Source organism: Haliotis rubra, unplaced genomic scaffold (assembly GCF_003918875.1).
Source record: "Haliotis rubra isolate DU_JTF1 unplaced genomic scaffold, ASM391887v1 Scf269, whole genome shotgun sequence".
NCBI lineage: Eukaryota > Metazoa > Mollusca > Gastropoda > Lepetellida > Haliotidae > Haliotis > Haliotis rubra.
Window position 1 is genome coordinate 1,254,731 of NW_025766769.1, and position 22,500 is coordinate 1,277,230.

The window sequence follows — 22,500 nt, forward strand, 5'->3', positions numbered from 1 at the left end:
GGGTCTACTGGGTGGTGATCACTGTTGAAAAAGGGTCTACTGGGTGGTGATCACTGATGTAGAAGGGTCTATTGGTTGGTGATCACTGATGTAGAAGGGTCTATTGGGTGGTAATCACTGTTGAAGAAGGGTCTACTGGGTGGTGATCACTGATGTAGAAGGGTCTACTGGGTGGTGATCACTGATGTAGAAGGGTCTACTGGGTGCTGATCACTGATGTAGAAAGGTCTACTGGGTGGTTCCCCGTGAAGATTAGAAGTGGTTAGAACATGTTAGGATTGGTCTTCAGTAACAGGCGACTAACGGGATCAGGTGCATTCATATTGGATGGTGATGCGTACATTTGTTAATGAAAGTTCATTTAGTACACATTTACTGATATTAATTATTGAATAATTATTGTCAGAATGTGAATCCTTCCAGTTACACCATGCAACACATCAATAAGCATGAATTATACTCTGTTGCCATAGTTAGAAGACTATGCATATTCAGATGGAGAATTGCAAAAATAATGTGTGTTTTTGTACCCACTGTGTGAGACTTGGCGACTCTTCTTGATTCTTAAAACAGCATGATAAAGTGAATTAGGAAGCAGGTTAAACAGTTTAACTTCGATGTAGTCACATTTTTAAGGTTTCATCTGTCAGCTGGCAGACTTCAAGTTAATCTGATATTCACATTCATAATTTTCTTTGCAAAAGTGACAGGGACCTTACTTGGCCTCACAGAGCTTGAAATGCAATTTATCAGTTAGTAACACACCAAGGTAAAGAAACAGGTAGATTCTTGGGCTCAAACCCAAGACTAGCAGATCCTGGTGTAGTTTAAGGACACCACTGTGCTAAGAGGGCTGCAGAGTTTACTAGAATTCATGGAGTGATTCATTGAATAACATCTCTAAATCGAAGGAACGTTGATTCAAAACACTGAAAGGTATCTTATATATCTAACAAGTAAAGCACTTCTGAATATATCGTTTCCTGCCTTTACCAACGGGCAACATACAAACTTTTTTGAATATTACGTGGATTAGCATTTCATAAGTATGCTGTAACCAACTGTCACCATATATTATCATTTTGTTTACATACTGGAAATACACATGAATTAGCAATGACTTTTTTCAAGGTAAATATTCATGAAACGACAAGCCTGTTTAGGCTATGCCTTCGGCTTTTCACTTCCAATAAACACTTAAAATTATTTTGAACACTAATCGATTGAAAGCTCTGTTAATAAATATGAATATTCAGGGTGATATCCAACGTTACATTTTACTTTCTGATTCATCTGTTAAAATTTCTGAGTGAGTCAGCCCAGCTTAAAACTGGTTTGAGAGTGTTTTCGAAAGCAATGTAACAACTAAAACTTATTTCAGGCAGATCCACAGAGATCTACAAACACAGATAAGGAAACTGATCCAGCTAAGCTAGTGTCCACAATAACCCACAGAGGTCTACAAACACAGATAAGAAAACTAAGCCACAGAGGTCTACAAACACAGATAAGGAAACTGATCCAGCTAAGCTAGTGTCCACAATAACCCACAGAGGTCTACAAACACAGATAAGGAAACTAAGCCACAGAGGTCTACACACACAGAACAGGAAACTAAGTCACAGATATCTACAAACACAGATAAGGAAACTAAGCCACAGAGGTCTACAAACACAGATAAGAAAACTAAGCCACAGAGGTCTACAAACACAGATAAGGAAACTGATCCAGCTAAGCTAGTGTCCACAATAACCCACAGAGGTCTACAAACACAGATAAGGAAACTAAGCCACAGAGGTCTACACACACAGAACAGGAAACTAAGTCACAGATATCTACAAACACAGATAAGGAAACTAAGCCACAGAGGTCTACAAAACACAGAGGAAAGGAAACTAAGTCAAACACAGAGGTCTACAAACACAGACACAAGGAAACTAAGCCACAGAGGTCTACAAACACAGATAAGGAAACTAAGCCACAGAGGTCTACAAACACAGATAAGGAAACTAAGCCACAGAGTCTACAAACACAGAAACTAAACTAAGCCACAAGGTCTACAAACACAGGAAACTAAGCCACAGAGGTCTACAAACACAGATAAGGAAACTAAGCCACAGAGGTCTACAAACACAGATAAGGAAACAAACACAGAGGTCTACAAGGAAAAGGAAACTAAGCCACAGAGGTCTACAAACACAGACAGGAAACTAAGCCACAGAGGTCTACAAACACAGATAAGGAAACTAAGTCACAGAGGTCACAGAGGTCTACAAACACAGATAAGGAAAACTAAGGTCTACAAACACAGATAAGGAAACACAGAGGGTCTACAAACACAGATAAGGATAAGGAAACTAAGCCACAGAGGTCTACAAACACAGATAAGGAAACTAAGTCACAGAGGTCTACAAACACAGATAAGGAAACTAACAAACACAGATAAGGAAACTAAGTCACAGAGGTCTACAAACACAGATAAGGAAACTAAGTCACAGAGGTCTACAAACAGATAAAGGAAACTAAGTCACAGAAACTAAGATAAGGAAACTAAGTCACAGAGGTCTACAAACACAGATAAGGAAACTAAGTCACAGAGGTCTACAAACACAGATAAGGAAACTAAGTCACAGAGGTCTACAAACACAGAGGAAACAAAGCCACAGAAACACAGATAAGGAAACTAAGTCACAGAGGTCTACAAACACAGATAAGGAAACAAAGCCACAGAGGTCTACAAACACAGATAAGGAAACTAAGTCAAGTCACAGAGGTCTACAAACACAGATAAGGAAACTAACCCACAGAGGTCTACAAACACAGAAAAGGAAACTAAGCCACAGAGGTCTACAAACACAGATAAAGGAAACTAAAGGACAAACACAGATAAGGAAACTAAGTCACAGAGGTCTACAAACACAGATAAGGAAACTAAGCCACAGAGGTCTACAAACACAGATAAGGAAACTAAGTCACAGAGGTCTACAAACACAGATAAGGAAACTAAGTCACAGAGGTCTACAAACACAGATAAGGAAACTAAGCCACAGAGGTCTACAAACACAGATAAGGAAACTAAGTCACAGAGGTCTACAAACACAGATAAGGAAACTAAGCCACAGAGGTCTACAAACACAGATAAGGAAACTAAGCCACAGAGGTCTACAAACACAGATAAGGAAACTAAGTCACAGAGGTCTACAAACACAGATAAGGATAAGGAAACTAAGCCACAGAGGTCTACACAGAGGTCTACAAACACAGATAAAGAAACTAAGCCACAGAGAAACACAAGGAAACTAAGCCACAGAGGTCTACAAACACAGATAAGGAAACTAAACAGAGGTCTACAAACACAGATAAGGAAACTACAAGCACACAGAGGTCTACAAACACAGATAAGGAAACTAAGCCACAGAGGTCTACAAACACAGATAAAGGAAACTAAATAACCCACAGAGGTCTACAAACAGACAGGATAACCCACAGAACAAACACAGAAAAGGAACTAAGCCACAGAGGTCTACAAACACAGATAAGGAAGGAAACTAAGCCACTAAGAGGTCTACAAACACAGATAAGGAAAAAGCCACAGAGGTCTACAAACACAGATATGGAAACTAAGCCACAGAGGTCTACAAACACAGATAAGGAAAAACACAGAGGTCTACAAACACAGATAAGGAAACTAAGCCACAGAGGTCTACAAACACAGAAAAGGAAACTAAGCCACAGAGGTCTACAAACACGGATAAGGAAACTAAGCCACAGAGGTCTACAAACACAGATAAGGAAACTAAGTCACAGAGGTCTACAAACACAGATAAGGCCAGACCAATTTTATTTCTTGTTTTACGGATTTTTGTCCTCAGAAAACCTAAAGCAGAAGGGGAAAAAAATATAAATAAAATCACAAGTCAGAGTAATATTCCTTTTTAAATACTCAAAGTATTTTACTTCTCGCAATTTATGAAGTGTATACGGGGCAAAAAACAATCTGGAAACAATTTTCTTGCAAGTTTACATTTTTGGCCCATAAAAACATTAGGATCGTATTTTTTCAGCGGGGAAAAATAATTTTTTATTCTTTTTCTTATTCTTGAAAAAATACGGTATAACAGGTATATAACAAATGACCATCCCCATACAAGCAGACCTCGAGTCACCACTGTAGCCCAAGATTGGTACATCCGCATACTACATTTGTGTGATCCTACTGCCACGGGTGAGAGCATAGCAGCCAGGGTGCCTGGACTTCGGAGGATATCCGGTCAAACTGTACGGAACATGTTGAGAGATATTGGACTGAGAGCCAGGAGACCCGACATCAGGATCGTGTTAGTCATCACCATCGCACTCAACGTGTCCATTACATAAAATTATCCACTTGGTTGTATAGACATTTCTTTCTTCTTAACTGATGTAAAAATTCATGAACTAAAGTCTATTTGTGACGAGTTATACATGTTTGAAAATACAACATTTTCGCAAAAGATGTCTGGGTTATGAGTTTCTTTTTTTGAATAGTATAGTCAGTCTTACATCATGGAGTGAGTGAGTGAGTTTAGTTTTACGCCGCACTCAGCAATATCCCAGCTATATGGCGGCGGTCTGTAAATAATCGAGTCAGTGATCAACAGCATGAGCATCGATCTGCGCAATTGGGAACCGATGACATGTGTCAACCATGTCAGCGAAACTGACCACCCGATCCCGTTAGTCGCCTTTTACAACAAGCATAGTCGCCTTTTATGGCAAGCACACGGGTTGCTGAAGACCTATTCTACCCCGGATCGTCACGGGTCTCTTACATCATGGAACATGATCTCACTGTACAAAGGAAACCCACAGTGTCACACACCACAGACTCTAAGACAGACATGGAGACACACTTTTCCCTGCTCAGGCTTCTTATGTCAAAACCATCTGCAAATAAAGTTGTAACTATTCTGTAATATGAGTGTGATGTTTCAATTCAAAATGCCTCTGTGAAGGTAGGCCTCACTTTACACAATTCAAATGAATTTAAGGTCAAACATCTCCCCATATCAGTGCTGATTGGTCTTTCTTAAGGGTTTTAACCTGTGTATTCCTTCCAGTTTGGTACTGGTACAGGGGACCGTAGACAATGCTGCAGTCACAGTGGCCTGTGATTATCATATTCTGGGAATGTTTTTTATGTGGGAGATCTACACATTATGCATTGAAGCTTTACATAGAACATATTTGTAGTGACTGAAACTGATAGTTGCTTCATAGTAGCAGGGACATGCAAAACTAAATTCATGTGGTCATTTTGAAGTTGAAAGACACGTTATCTCAATATTCACAACAAACCATTATTTAATTGGGTTGCTGTGATTTTGTATGAGCAAATTCCTTAAATCTCTATACTTTTATGCTTATTTTTAGAAGTGAAGCAAACTGCAGAATGGTTACAATCACTTGCAGCCAGATATCACAAAGCTAACTATTTCGCAAACTGCAACTCAGAATAAAATCTCGTTAGCTTATTTGTCATTTTTTTATTTTCAGGCTTTTGGGAGAATTTCTTCATGAATTATTGGGAGACTAAGGATACCACATGCTGCACCAGTGATAGTTGCACATTGAGGGGTGGTATAATGATGGCTCACTATTTTGGGAGGTGGTATAATGATGGCTCACTGTATATTCGGGGTGGTATAATGATGGCTCACTGTATATTCGGGGTGGTATAATGATGGCTCACTGTATTTTGGGAGGTGGTATAATGATGGCTCACTGTATTTTGGGAGGTGGTATAATGATGGCTCACTGTATTTTGGGAGGTGGTATAATGATGGCTCACTGTATTTTCGGGGTTAGTATAATGATGGCTCGCTGTATTTTCGGGGGTGGTATAATGAAGGCTCACTGTATATCTAGGGTGGTATAATGATGGCTCACTGTATTTTTGGGGGTGGTATAATGAAGGCTCACTGTATATTTGGGGTGGTATAATGATGGCTCACTGTATATTTGGGGTGGTATAATGATGGCTCACTGTATTTTTGGGGGTGGTATAATGATGGCTCACTGTATTTTGGGAGGTGGTATAATGATGGCTCACTGTATTTTTGGGGTGGTATAATGATGGCTCACTGTATTTTGGGGGTGGTATAATGATGGCTCACTGTATTTTGGGAGGTGGTATAATGATGGCTCACTGTATTTTCGGGTTAGTATAATGATGGCTCACTGTATTTTGGGGTGGTATAATGATGGCTCACTGTATTTAGGGGTGGTATAATGATGGCTCACTGTATTTTGGGGGGTGGTATAATGATGGCTCACTGTATTTTTGGGAGGTGGTATAATGATGGCTCACTGTATTTTTTGGGGTTGGTATAATGATGGCTCACTGTATTTTGGGGGTGGTATAATGATGGCTCACTGTATTTTGGGATGTGGTATAATGATGGCTCATAATGATGGCTCTGTATTTTGGGGGGGTGTAATGATGGCTCACTGTATTTTTCGGGTTGGTATAATGATTTTCGGGGTGGTATAATGATGACTCACTGTATTTTGGGGATGGTATAATGATGCCTCTCTGTAGTTTGGGAGGTGGTATAATGATGGCTCACTGTATTTTCGGGGGTGGTATAATGATGGCTCACTGTATTTTCGGGGTGGTATAATGATGGCTCACTGTATTTTCGGGATGGTATAATGATGGCTCACTGTATTTTTGGGGGTGGTATAATGATGGCTCACTGTATATTCGGGGGTGGTATAATGATGGCTCACTGTATTTTTGGGGGTGGTATAATGATGGCTCACTGTATATTGGGGGTGGTATAATGATGGCTCACTGTATTTTTTGGGGTGGTATAATGATGGCTCACTGTATATTCAGGGGTGGTATAATGATGGCTCACTGTATTTTGGGAGGTGGTATAATGATGGCTCACTGTATTTTTGGGGGTGGTATAATGATGGCTCACTGTACTTTGAATCAGGTATTTCAGGCCTAGTATTGTGATGCAGGTATATCAGAATTTCAGAACAGGTAGTTCCATAAGAGTCCATTTCAGTAAATGTCTTTTGGCACAGGTGTTTCAGTTCAGGGTACAAATATTTAGCAAAGGTATTTCAGTGGGTTTTTGTTGTTTTTAAATATGGTATTTCAGCATAGGTACCTCAGCAAGAGTATTTCAGCACAGGCATAAGTACAGGTATTTCAGGACAAGTATTTTAGTACAGGTATTTGGGTGCAAGTATTTTGGAGCAGGTGTTTCAGTGTGGGTAATTTGGGACAGTTATTTCCATGCAGGTAAAACAGTACACTTGCCTGTTAAAGGTACACAAACATGTATAGGTACAGATACAAACTTGAAACCCTGTCTTGATCAACACTACAGCTCTAAATACCACTTGCAGATTCCACCATAACCTACAGCTGAAGAAATGTGTTGAGTCCTCCCATTCTCCCCACAACAGTTTACCAGGATTTACCTCGTTTCCAACCGTGAATAACATCATTGTGACAAGCTGATCAAGTTACCCACTTCAAGATGAAAGTACCGTCTCCATAGCTGGTGTTTAAATAATCAAATTGATTATAATGAAATGAAAGAATAAATCTAATATTTCTGTGAGCTTAATTGACATCTGACCATAACATGTCATGCTTAAACTGATTTCATTTCTTCAGTAATCCTGTTTTGTCAGTGAGAACTTGTATGTCAGTATTTGTTCTGTATAGATTCAAACTTTATCACCATGAGGGCACCCTCCAGTGTTATTACCATACAGACATCTCGCAATGTCATTACACATCTATACATCCTGGCCTCGTGACCCGTGAAGATCTGGGTTAGAATTGGTCTTCAGTAACCAATGCTTGTCATAAGAGGCGACTAAAGGGATTGGGTGGTCAGGCTCGCTGACATGGTTGACACAAGGCATCTATCCCAATTGCATAGATCGATGCTCATGCTGTTGATCACTGGATTTTCTGGTCCAGACTCGATTATTTACAGACCGCCACCATATATCTGGAATGCTGGATCAGTTCATTATATGCATGTTTGTTATCAAACATAGTTGATTATATTGTGATCTTTAATGACCTTGAGCATCTGCACAAATACCACTTTCCTTGTCAGCCAAATCTGTGTGTTGAAACTGATCACAAATTGTTCCCTACAGTGTGATATTTATCAGAGAGGGAATTGATTATCGTGTATATCAGCATGTGTAATTATGACTCTTTCAGTTTCACATTTCCTCTTGTTCAGTGCAGACCTTGGTTATATGATCAGGGGTTCAAATCCCAGTTTGCTCCGATCATTTTTCTGTGTTTGCAATCACAATTTGCCTTCATCAATATGACACCATCAATGAGACGTATTACTTTGAGCTGTCCACCATACTAGCTGTGACATAATGATATCCTTCAAAGTGTGGCAGAACCCCACCCACTCACTCACTCTGTATTCCTGGAGTAAACTGCTAACCTGTCTGTGCACTCAGGTCTGAGCTGACTACAAGTCAATCACAGACAAGTGATCATCCAGACCTGGAGTGAAGTATTTGTGTGTCTGCAACTCCTGATCAAGAAGCATTTCAGTCTAGCCGCTTCACCTCAAAGACCCCACAAATATACGAGTATTTGTACAATCCGAGACAACAGACTTGTTCTGTTCACTCCTGCCTACCTTGAGATACTTAACTACAGTGGGATGAAATTCCAATTTTCAAATTGTGAAAACTTGAATCATCTGCTTTCTCCAGTGTTATTTAGCCTCTGTCTTTTTTGTATCAGATTAATAACATTGTTGCCGCTGCTCTACAACAGACTTCTCTTCCTCTGTCGCGACTTAAATCTATAGTTTTTAAAAAACAGCCATGAAAAACATCTACCTCAGTGATTCATTTCCGGATATTCGTGATGGTCTTCAATAACTGAAGATGGCAACTTTATCATAACATTCATTACCACTGCCACTCTTTACTAGACCCTTTCAGCATTGGATACCAAGTTATAACCAGTGCTTGTGTCAGACTGGGTGTTTGTTCACTCACTCACTCACTCACTCATAGTACCAACTATATGACCATGGCATGTATAAAATCAAGTCTGGACCAGGGAAACCAATGATTGATATTATAGGTTTTACCATTGTTGACAATACTGCATTAGAAGCCAAGTGAATATCTATGACTAAATGAAATAACCTCACAAAATCAATCATACTTTGTCTTTCCAAGTTTCTACCAGAGACACATTGTTGTATAAATGAGACAACTGTCTTTACAAGAACTACAGCACATGTGCTGTGCAAAGTAAACAACAACATTAAAACAATTAGAAGATAAACGTAGCCATGGTAGAATATCTATTTAAGGATCATTTTTGAATTACACATTTTTTTCAAAATTCTTTTCTCGTAAATCCATTGCCAAAATTCTAAAAAAAATGTTTATATGCACAACCTTGTTGCATACTGTAGGAACCAGCCTTGCTAATGTATATTCTCGGCCTAATGCAGCTTAATGGTGCTGGACAGGAAGCCGACAGTGCTCTACAGCATCCTTCTACAGTTTAGTCTGGAGGATAATTGGTTCATCGCCTTCATACAGGTGGGATCAGACACATGCCAGGCTTTACAGCTATATGGCGGCAACCTGTATATCATGAAATCTGAATCAGACAATCTAGTGATTGATATCATGAGCAGCAATCAACAGTGCTGGAGTGCTAGGACATTGATTCCTAATTATAAATTGTTTTTATTGTGTATACAATGAGCATATATTGTATATTTTGTGTATACAGTGCATATTGCTTATTCTGTGTATATATTGTATGTATTGAGGATATATTGTTTAAATTGTGTATATATTGTATGTATTGAGGATATATTGTGTAAATTGGGCATATATTGTATGTTGCAAGGATATATTGTGTAAATTGGGCATATATTGAATGTTGCAAGGATATACTGTGTACATTGGGCATATATTGAATGTTGCAAGGATATATTGTGTAAATTGGGCATATATTGCATGTTGCAAGGATATATTGTGTAAATTGGGCATATATTGAATGTTGCAAGGATATACTGTGTACATTGGGCATATATTGAATGTTGCAAGGATATACTGTGTACATTGGGCATATATTGAATGTTGCAAGGATATACTGTGTTCATTGGGCATATATTGAATGTTGCAAGGATATATTGTGTAAATTGGGCATATATTGAATGTTGCAAGGATATACTGTGTACATTGGGCATATATTGAATGTTGCAAGGATATATTGTGTACATTGGGCATATATTGAATGTTGCAAGGATATATTGTGTACATTGGGCATATATTGAATGTTGCAAGGATATACTGTGTACATTGGGCATATATTGAATGTTGCAAGGATATATTGTGTACATTGGGCATATATTGAATGTTGCAAGGATATATTGTGTAAATTGGGCATATATTGAATGTTGCAAGGATATACTGTGTTCATTGGGCATATATTGTATGTTGCAAGGATATATTGTGTAAATTGGGCATATATTGTATGTTGCAAGGATATATTGTGTAAATTGGGCATATATTGAATGTTGCAAGTATATACTGTGTAAATTGGGCATATATTGCATGTTGCAAGTATATACTGTGTAAATTGGGCATATATTGCATGTTGCAAGAATATATTGTGTAAATTGGGCATATATTGTATGTTGCAAGGATATACTGTGTAAATTGCATGTTTGTTATAAACATAGTTAACGGTATATTGTGAATATTGTGTACATATCGTATATATCAAGTACATATTGTGTACATACTGTAAGAATATTCCAGCTGTATGGCTGGGCTTAAACATTTCAGTCTGGACCATACAATCCAACAAATCACCCAGCAAGACCACACAATCCACCAAATCACCAAGCAAGACCACACAATCCACCAAATCACCCAGCAAGACCACACAATCCACCAAATCACCAAGCAAGAACACACAATCCACCACATCACCAAACAAGACCACACAATCCACTTAATCACCAAACAAGACCACACAATCCACCAAATCACCAAGCAAGACCACACAATCCACAAAATAAACAAGCAAGACCACACAATCCACCAAATCACCAAGCAAGGCCACACAATCCACCAAGTCACCAAGCAAGACCACACAGTCCACCACATCACCAAACAAGACCACACAATCTACCAAATCACCCAGCAAGACCACACAATCCACCACATCACCAAACAAGACCACACAATCCACCAAATCACCAAGCAAGGCCACACAATCCACAAAATCAAAAAGCAAGACCACACAATCCACAAAATCACCAAGCAAGACCACACAATCACCCAGCAAGGCCACACAATCCACCAAATCACCAAGCAAGACCACACAATCCACCAAATCACCCAGCAAGACCACACAATCCACTAAGTCACCAAGCAAGACCACACAATCCACCAAATCATCAAGAAGTATTGGTAGAAATGATGCTAGCAGAAACTACTATAAACTCATACTTCCATGTGCAAATTTGTCAACACTTCTATAAGTCAAATGAAGAATCAAAGCAGTTTAAAGTTAAGTGACAAAATGATTATCGACATGATAATCTTTGGAGGAAATATGGTACTGTTTTGGCACATATCTGAAGCAAGCTTTATGTGTTTTTACAAGAAGCTTTATCCTTTATCTGAAATTGCTTCTGTCGACTAACAATAACATTTTCCTCCCACTTACTGGTGACGCTGACTGCTGTTTGTCATTTGTTTGTCGGGAGATCAGATTTCTCTGGCGACTGGATACATAAATCTCCACATAAAAATCTTTTCAGACAATTACAACTTTTTTTACACCAAACATCCATAAAACACCTGGTAGTGAACAAGGTTTTGTCACTGATCAGATCCCGCCATTTATCTCATCGACAGAGGAGATGGCTGTTTACCTCTCTTGTGTGGGTAAACACTGTGTCAGTATCACTTCCTGAATCTGTAATTACCTTACACAATGTCCATCTTACTGCTATTATGGTCTACTATAACAGTTGTTTCTTTAACCTTTATTTCAGTAAATACCTATGAAATACACTCTGAACTACAAACAGTGCTGGGACTTCATTGTTGAACAGTGGTTCTATTTGGTTTGGTGCCATCCTTCAATCATTGTTTAGAATCAGTTACATGTTCTGTAGTTCCAAAATTGTAAACATCAAAATATTGGATTCAATCAAGAAGTGAAATTTACAAAATGGCAGAAAGGAAAAATAGGCTGACTGATCAGCAAAAGTTTGAAGCAGTGACCCCACATGACTAAAACAATCACGTGGACCCAGAGAAAAAAACACCCTAATCCCAGGCCAAGCCTGTGACTGCCCAAGTGACAATACCCATGAACCTATGTACAATGGCTGAACTATCCAAGCTTACCTTTAGTAGATTTGTGCAAGGGCTGAAGTTAACACAAGTATTTAAGGAAAATAAATGTTAAATATTTAGGTTTAGGTATTTCAATATACTTCATATAAGTTTACTATAGTATAATGATGCATTAAAATCTAACAATATACTATTTACAAACATACTGGTACAGATTTACTTAGTGTAAGTCTACAATTAGAATTTAGAATTTGAACAACCCATAACAGTGTATCTGTCAACTAATATTGATATATTGAAGAACATTATTATTTGTTATATCTTTCAGTGATGGCCAAATTTCTATGAGAGCCAACATTCGACAAAAATGTAATATGGTCATATATGGGATTTATTTTAAAAGCTTATATTTTCATAAATTCATGTGTTTAAACATACATGAGTCATCTAATGCAGTCAAGTAAAACATTAGTATTGTTTAATGTAATCTACTGGTAATACACAACATACCTGCGACCTTAAACTGTAACAACAGTTATCAATTGATATGAATATTTAGCTGACATTTACTGTAGGCCTCAGTTTACCCATGTATTTATAAGTGCCAGGGAGCATTGGCCTGTCATCGATGACGGTATTACCAGTACTCTTACCGGCCGCAGAGTACATATTTGATAAAACAATCACATCCATTCCTTTCCTATCTCATTCTCAGCTCACGCAGCCAATACTCATTCCCATCTCAACTCTCAAATTAAGGGGATTAAGGACTCCTTAATACTTGAGGGTTCCATATAGGATTATCTTAATTCAACCTTACTCATAACTGTATTATGGGGACTGCTCCTTAATCTAATCTACATATGGCATCTGAAACACTTACTTCCATCTGTCAGCCAAACCAGTCTCTTGGCCTCATTTTTGACTGTCAATAGTTTCATTATTATTCTCGTTTACAGATAAAAATAAATGTATCCTGGCAGTCAGGGCCCCATTTCACAAAGCTATCGTAGCACTACACTATAGGAGGTACAACAGTCGTAGCGCTACGACATAAGTCCATGTTACACTATAGGAGGTAGTGGTGTTCCAATCATCGATTATAATCGATGATTGATCGGTTACCCTTTTCCTATGCGATAACCGATTGCAAAATAAATCGATAATCGATAATCGATTGTCGCTAATAATTCTTACGAAAACAGTAACGATTACCCAACTCAGACCACAAGACAACTGGCAGTTACCGATAATCATAACTTCTACCTGCTTTATTCACAGAAATCACAATCATATTGTGTCTACTCACGCCTCAAAATGAAGTGTAGTTGACAGAAAATGGATACGCATATATATTTTGTTTTGCAAAAAGACATATTTATTGCAGCTGGAATCACAAAAAACTGGCATGTGTATTTCACCTCATTCCATGCGTGTACAACTTCAGCTTACCATATTTGTGAGGGTCCATATAACCTTAGTATTGATTATACATATTTAACGTTTATAGAGCAAAACCTGTAAGTAAAATTACACAATGCTAGGATATATTTCTCTTGGTAAAATAATAGTTTTAGATGTTCACTGTGTCAGAATTCATTCCATTATATTATTGGGTATGTTTTAACTAGATCGCCAGGAAGCGTGTGCACAGCTGATTGCTAATTTCCGGCTTTACATATGAGACAAATACACACGGTAATCTTAATCCCTGCATATAATACAATGCCTAGCAAAATAAATTAGAACTCAAAAGTAAATAATCTTGTCTAGTGATGTTTGACGTCTTTACTGGGAAAGTCATTTTCTCTTGTCTGTTTGTTCATGCAAAGTGATACAATGTCGTTTTCTTACCCCCTGAACAAAAGTTTGATGAAAGTGTAACCCATAGATAAGCTGACCCCTTCTACAGACTGCTATTTTTGGTCCTCAAAATTCGGTGTATTTACGGTAATATATGGTACATTAGTGTAAAAAGTGGGTCAAATTTCTGAAAAAATTGTGAGGATTTGTTGTGATTGTGGAGAATCTGTAAAAGAGATAATTGAACAGTCATCTTTTCTATACTACCCATCAAAGGTTTAGACTCACTATGGTAAATGTAGCCACTTACTTCAGTCAACTGTTCTAAACTAGATTTTGTACAATATTCCATACTGTTTAGAGATACTGTTTTACACATGAACTGATGTATTGTAAAACAAATTCGTAACATTGAAAAGAGTGTTGTCATGAGTTCAATAAATGATGAAACTCAGTGAAAATTGGTGAATTCTTAACAAAACTTTACACCAGTACAGCAACTTCCTGCATTACCCAGCTCCCAGAGTGTTAGAAAGGCTGTGTTCCAGGCAGCAATCTGGGGTGCTCTCCCAATGTCAGTCAAGAGATTAGGAGGTACCAAACCATCACACATTGTGAAGTCGAAAAACTTGGAAATTGGGGTGCAATGGGACATTCTGTAAGCGAGGTCTGCATATATGCCATGATTTTCCTGTATCCTGTCAATTACATTAGGTACAGAAAAATTAAAGACAGCCTGAAACTGTGAATGGGCCTTTACTTTATCAATATGACATATTCTTGTTTCAAAACAACTTTCCAACTTTCAAAACATTTAGGAATAATCAATACTAAAAACAGGAAAATATATTGGTGAGACAGAAATGTCAAATAGTTCAAAGGTGGCACTTTTTACCCAAAATCTATTAAACTAATCCTTCCAATACAAGTCTTGTATGACACAAACCCATTTCATAAAGGAATCAGCTTCAACACAAAAAACATACATTATGTCGGTAATCCTGGCAACACACAACAGATCTCGCCTGAAGGTGTTCCTGTAATAACTCTCTGTATACTCATGACTTGCTTGGGTTAGGGTAACATAATCTCTCTGATTATGTCTGTATTAACAGCCTGATTCGCTACGACATTGTTCCGTAATGTCCAGCACACACATCAGACTCCGTGAGGTGGAGTTCCACACACTCCCCACACAATACCGACTCGGCTCTCTGTTTCAGGGGGAACACACGGGATGGAAAGATGTGTTAATGAAGTGACAAGTCACGCAGGTAAATACTGCGTAATTATTCTGTGTGTAAATCAAAGGATATGATCGGAGATGTGGAACACAGACAGAAATGCGTGGCTGGCTATAAATCTCACGTGTGGCCATTTCAGTTCTTTGTATGGTAGACTGGGTAATTGTATTGATTTCTCTTGAAGCCACAAGAATATTTTACGATACTCCCAGGAATTGATTCATTGTAGTCTTTTTTATTTTCAGTTCGGCCAACAGTTCTAAAAATGGTTGTTTACGAATATCTGATCAGCCCATAAAAAAGCTAAGATGCAAATACACTGCCTGTCCTGTTACAGGTATTGTTGGAGATTGATCAGAAACTGAGGGTAGGTGTGTGGGTAGAGTGTGGGTATGTGTGTGGGTAGAGAGTGGGTGTCAATGGGTGGGCGTTACATCGGTTTTAACAATTATACACTGGAAACATTTTGCAGCGATTGGGTAAAGAGTGTAAAAATTCTACAACACCAAACAAAGTCCTTTTCTTTAAAGTTACATGACTTCTCAACACAAAGCTTTGATTGTCAATCTGTGCATGAATGAGTTTGCATCCAGTTTACCAATAATCATGTCATATATGTCACAGGCTTAACAGACCCCATCTACATTGATGAGCTGACACCCCTTGGCTGTCACCCACCCACCCCGACTGTGAGTGAGTGAGTGAGTGAGTCAGTGGGTTGGTTGGAATGAGTGAGTGAGAATTAAATTTCGATGAAATTATGGATGCAAAACTAACTGTAAGTCCACATGGTTTTTCTTAACCAAAATAATAATACCAAATATGCTCCCTTTTCATATTTCAGGAAAATTATATTATTATCTAATAAGTACTTCAGTAAAAAAATCACAAGTTTCGACCAAGATTTCAAAAGACAGAGTCGAAGGTCCAATTACGTGTTGATCATACACGGTTTAACCCAGTACAGCTAATGTACGATTCGATCAGAAAGTACTACTTCCCTGAAGAATAACTTTGGGACTCTCACAGAACTTGTGTAATGTTTAGTTACAACATACCGTTCATAAGGCTGACTACTTGCTGGATACTGAGTTCCTTTCTCAATATGCTCTCAGATAATCAAACAAGCGAGTAAGTGCCCTAGTCTGACAGTGTGAGTTTGAATCCCAGGTGGGACTCGGATCCCGAAAAGTCCTAGAATCTGTACTTTACTCAGAGAGTGTCATCACAATTATAACATGACACAGCCACTGACTCCTGACTGGGGTAATAATGGAGTTACTGCATTCAGCAGGGATGATCTGTAGCACCAATGTCCAGAGAAATTTACAACTTTGGAGAAAACCCCTCACAAACATGCATGGTGGAGGCAAACCAAGAAACAATCAGGGGAAAACTGGAAGTCAAACCCATGTTTCTGTCATGCCCAAGGGCTGCAACCCCGAGATGGGCTTCCCACACTGCACAGATCTGGGGAATCGATACATCGACTAGTCCCCTATGGTACCCACATAGTGGTCTTCCATCTGTATCCCCCCTTAAATTTGGCTCCTAGTCAAATCATACTATCTGAGTAATTCTTCATCCTTAAATTTTAAGGGGATAAAGGCGAAAGTCTTAACGCAACAAATGTCAAACAGACAAATGGGCTTCCCACACAGCTCTCGGGTATCAAACCCATGAAGTCAGTATGGCAAGCGAACACTTCAACCATTCGGCCACCCAACTTTTCCCCTTGATAAGGTAAAGTCATCTATAACCTAGAATCTCCTGTATAAAGACATACTTGTGAAGTGAAAAACGAAGTTGGTCAAATTTCTATTGTCGGGAAAAATTTGATATGTCAAATGAAACTGAAAGAAATATTGATGAACTCTGAAGTGGAAAAGAATATATGCATTCAAGTGCTATTTATGGTGGCATCTTGTATTTTTTAAAACAAAAGCTTAATGATTTTCAGAAAACTATGACAATTCAACAACAATTTGAAACACGCACCTTTGCAACCGCCTGTTGGTCCGAAATCTTGTGTTTCGTGCCTCCCCATTTGGAAAGTAAATGTCGTCTGCCAGGTGTAAGGGACGCAACTCTGTATGACCACGCACACTGACTGATGCGCTCTTACAATCTGCCTGTACGGTTTAATCTGTTTGATTGGCATTTTAGAAGTTGGTGAGTAATAAGAAAGTAAGATTCTTTATGGATAACACCTTCTTTATTATATATGATGAAACGTTTCGGTATGGATTCTTATACCGTTGTCAAGCAAGACACTTATTCTTGACAACGGTATAAGAATCCATACCGAATTTTCCCGCTACACTTACATCAAATACAGCACAGTATAATATACATAATTATTAGAGTATTTTATGTATAGTCCGTTTGGCTCAAAATTGGACCGATGAATCGCAATCTGACTCGAAAACTATCAAACATATAATAGTCAATGAAACACTGATCATAATCAAAACATCAGACCAACTCTGTGATATTTTTGCAGAATTTAAGTCCTAAAAATTAAAAAGTTGTTTAACAAACTATCATTAATATTTTCACACAGTTCACTGTTTGTTACGAGGGAAGGGTACAAAGGGAGGAACAGCCAGGTGTGCGAGAAAGGATGGAGACAGCACAGGTAAATGATTCAATAACTTTGTCGGCACTTGTGCACGTGCTCCGCGTACACCTGGCTGTTTCTCTCTTTGCAGTCCTCCCTCGTAACAAATAGTGAACTGTGTCAAAATTTTAATGATAGTTTGTTAAACAACTTTTTTATTCTTGATGTTTTGATTATGATCTGTGCTTCATTGAGTATTATATGTTTAGTAGTTTTCGAGTTAGATTGCAATTCATCGGTCCGATTTTGAGCCAAACGGACTATAAGTGTAGCGGGAGAATTTTCTAAAAAATCCATTTCTTCACCGATTTCGTTCAAATTTGAAATATAAGTTACACATAACATATACAAACAATATACGGTTGCAAAAGTGTAGATTTTTATTTAAAAAATTATTGTCCAAACAGTGATTCGAACCCCTGTGAGTGTAACCTACACCGAGAAGTGACCCGTTATTTTATTTTTAAAAAAACCCAAACCCGTACATTTCAATGCCCACAGCGCCGTTTGACCTGTGGCGACAGTATGCGCCACAACCGGCCATGTATTGCTATCCGAATCCTGAAAACTACGTACAGTAAAAATACTTGACAATAATATTTTGTAATTCAGTTCTGTTATATTTTCGCAGATCGCAGGAAACCTAGGAGTCTCCGGCGTAAAACAAGGAAACAGGATTACAGGTATGAACGCTGAGCGGCAACATCTGGCAGCATCACCAACACAGCCGGCACCTACAATAACGTTTTCTTGTCGAGATCCCGTTCAAACTCCAATATAAGTATTTGCGTGAAGCAGAGCCTTGGCCACACCCTGTTTGTCATAAGAACAAATGATCAAGACCCAGTTCAGAATCCATTAAGTGTAAATGGCGATTATTAAAGCTAATATTTGCGCCTGGGATCCAACGCAATGCTGTTCTCTGGCGTTACAATATTACCCTGACGGAATTGTACTTTCAAAGCAGCTACTAAGCGCTTAGCGCGATCGTATAGGTCCGTACCCAATTTAAACAGCTGAGTGGACTGAGTGCAATGTGAACGAAGTGCCTTGCCCAGGGACACAACACAGTATGAGACCCAGGTCTCAAATTATGGTGTCTCCACCGGGATTCGAACCCGGGCCTTTGGCGTGAGAGGTCAGTATGCTAGCCACTACACCACTGTGCCCCAGTGGCTGCGCAATTGATATGCATTCCACCGATGAAACATGTTCAAAAGAAAGTATTCAGGTGACGATTAAAGGAAAAATACATTTTGTGATATCATTTTCTACAAAAGTCAAAATTGATTGCCAACATATAAAAAACAATCAATGTGAATTTTGTTTCAATTGTTATGTATTTTCGACAACCAATTCAAGTTAAAGTATTTTAATGCCATAAATAAATCTAAATCAGAAATGGTACACACATCGTCCGTGTTTTTTCAGGTCCTAGCTAGCGCCGACAACATGCCACCAGTAGACGGACGAGAGGACACTGATCCCGTGCTGTCCTTAATATCTCTCCCAGAAAAAATTGTAAAAAATAGCATAGAACAAAGACTTATCGAAGACTATTCTGTATACAAAGCGTTAATGACAATAGGTTTGGTGCTAACTTTAATCCAGAGAATATGTCTTTGGGTATCAAACGTCCAAGCTCCAACGGCGGTTTCTGCATCATCGACAACAGCCTGCCACGTGGACACCTCCGTAAGTGATGAACCTCCACCAACAACCGTCACCGAATTCACTGACCGCCCTCCATTGATGGCAATCTGACAAATAACAGTGTCATAATTAGCCGACGTCACGTTCAGAGCTACGTCGAAACCCTTCCCCACCGACGACGACATCGGCGACGTGCTGAAGGTGTTGTCCTGCCAGTCATGTCCTGACGATGAGTCAGTCGACGTTGGCCACACCCACAAGTACAGAGTCTTTATTTCGTCATATCCGGTAACGTTTGGGTGTGGTGCTGTCCTCAGAACTTGGACGCGGGGATCGAACGCTGGGATGATTGACCCTGCCCGAACTAGCAGAGGAATAGTATCTAATGGAGCACTAATTGTTACAAACTTGCCTCCCTCAAGTGGTTCCGACTGTCCGATGCGGAATCTCCCATCAGATTCGTCATACGTCATGTTGCTGCTGATATCTATCCACGTTTCTCCTTTGGGCAGGTACACCGTCCTACCTGTCCAGTTTTCATTGAGTATTGGGGCGACTAGGATACTGTCTCCAAACATGTACTGGTCCTCCGGAAGTAAAGCCTCTGGATCGTCATAAAACTCCAGAATGTGTGCCCTCATCAGCGGAAGGCCCGTCTCGTGAGCGGTATGAGCTTGTGTGTAGATGTATGGAAACAACTGCGTTCTTAGTTTAGCAAACTTTCTCCAGAGTTGTGTTCCCACGGGGGTGTCGAATATGTGTGTCTTGGCCCCTATGCCCTTCCCGCCCCCCTGCTCGTGCATCAGTCCACTGAAGGCTCCAAGCTGTGTCCACCGAACCCACAGTTCCAGGCTCGGAGCCCGGTTTGTGTACCACTCATACCCGCCAATATCAGAACCCGAGAAGGGCATACCGGAAATACCAATGTTAAGACTTCCCCTCATCTGTGCAATCATCCCGCTGCCTTGGGACCAGTCCGTAGACGGGTCCCCAGTCCAGTGAGCCCACGTGTACTTCTGGGATCCAGTGTAGCCGGATCTGACATAGTATACATAATCAGGGGCGTAGGGGGACCCGGGTGTGTTGTTTGCTGTCAGGTGGTCAAAACAGGCTTTCTGGTAGAGCAGCGGGTACTCGTTGTGCGACTCCAAACCCGACTGGTTGAGACTGTTGACAGAGTTAGACGGCGTGTACTCGCCGTAGTCGTACATCCAGCCCTTAAACTGGAGGTCCATTCCTTGCTGGAGAAGACCCTGGTACCAGGTGACGGCGTCGGGGTTGGTGAAGTCGACCTGCGACACCCGGAATATGTGGGCGGCTATGTACAGGAACTGGTAGGGATCTCCAGTCTCATTCTTGGTGAAGTATCCTTTGGCTGCACCCTCGTTGTAGGTGTCACTGTAGGAGGTTTCAACCATTGGGTTAAAGTATGCCGTAGAAGGGATCCCCATGTTCAGCAGTTTCTCGTTCCGAGCTAGGATTTGGGCGTACTGGCTTTCGTTTACCCCTCCTGGGAGAAAATGAATTGTATTAACGTTCATTGAAAAGGGAATGTCATACTTAAACAGCATATCGTCGGTGCGTTGTGACATATTGACTCCCGCCACCTCATCGTCTAGCTGGTTCCACGGTCCGAACGCCCATTTTGGCGGTATAAGTGAGCGCCCATTCGTCTCGATGATTCTGTTGAAGGAGTCTCTGACATTATGACCCCCAAACAGTGTTGCTGCAAAAATGTTCGATTCTATTTGAATTTCAGCAATATAAACGTGGGAAAACTCAAATTCTACCCTGTATGTTGTGTCCATTTGGAAGCCGTACCCTTTCGTGGACAGAAACAGCGGCATGGGTACATACGTACTGGATTCACCTCCAGGAAACCGGAAGTTGGGAAAGAGTTTGCCGATACTGAAACTTCCGTCCTGCGTCCAGCACCCGACCTTGTATAACCTTTGATCCAGAGAGTTGAAGCGCTCGCCAAACCCATAGAACCCTTCGTGTTGGCTGTCAGGGGTGTCTAATGTCCACCTCACTCTGTTCATGGACTCGTCGGGTATTGTGAAGGAGAAGGACATCTGTCTTTGACACAGGTCGTACAGTCTCAACTCAATCGTTGTGTTCTTCGGGTCGTCGGTGGCGATGTATGCCGTGACGTCATTGGAGCCGTAACTAACCGAAACAAGGCTTGTGGCCTCGTACCATTCCACGATGTCCCCTAGCCTCCATAAATAACCTTCATAGATGTGGAAATATTCCCCCACCCACCTTCCATAACCAAGACGATGTCCTTTATCAGAACGTTCGGTGACTATAGATTTCCCTGTAGTGTTGTCGTACACAACCATGTGATACGGGTTCTTCCATAACTCAATCTTTAACTCTCCGGAGAAAATGACAACTGTATTTGTGTCTTCTTCGACGAGGAACCTGCCATCCATGAACCCCACGCTCATGTAGATGAGGACAAGGCACACGTTCACCTTCATGTCCGTCACTGGAAGTATCAAGGGACAACACTGTTTCTGTTTCCATACAAGCTCTTGACGTACTCCCGGTTTATTGACTGTGTACCCAGACGATACTGTGTTGGTATGGCTGTGTGATACCGCTGTTATCACATGTTCTTGTAACAATGTTATCATCAATAACCAAAGGTCTTCTAATATTGTTATCAGGGATTTGATGTGGCCGTTATTGTTGACCTTTTGGGTACATTTTTAACACAACCTATGGAAATTTTAGCACGTCTTCGCGCATACCTCCACAACCCATGAACGGGAACCA

General features: G+C 39.9%; 2 protein-coding genes across 2 annotated transcripts; one reads left to right on the plus strand and one right to left on the minus strand.

Moving 5' to 3' along the window:
- Positions 1-1,116: 1,116 nt before the first annotated feature.
- LOC124280491 (serine-rich 25 kDa antigen protein-like) lies at positions 1,117-2,392 on the plus strand (the record flags this gene model as incomplete). The annotated part of the gene is made up of 3 exons (XM_046716429.1): positions 1,117-1,131; positions 1,760-2,044; positions 2,312-2,392. Coding segments are annotated over exons 1-3 (381 nt in total), but the record flags the coding sequence as incomplete, so codon positions are not given.
- Positions 2,393-19,419: 17,027 nt separating this feature from the next.
- Positions 19,420-22,288, minus strand: LOC124280526 (sulfoquinovosidase-like). The gene has a single exon (XM_046716475.1). The coding sequence runs from the start codon at positions 22,200-22,202 to the stop codon at positions 19,620-19,622; it is 2,583 nt and encodes an 860-aa protein (XP_046572431.1). The 5' UTR covers positions 22,203-22,288; the 3' UTR covers positions 19,420-19,619.
- Between the last annotated feature and the right edge of the window lie 212 nt (positions 22,289-22,500).

Coding starts and splice junctions, on each gene's coding strand:
- LOC124280526 (XM_046716475.1), bottom strand. CDS start 22,202: ATGAAGGTGAACGTGTGCCTTGTCCTCATCTACATGAGCGTGGGGTTC.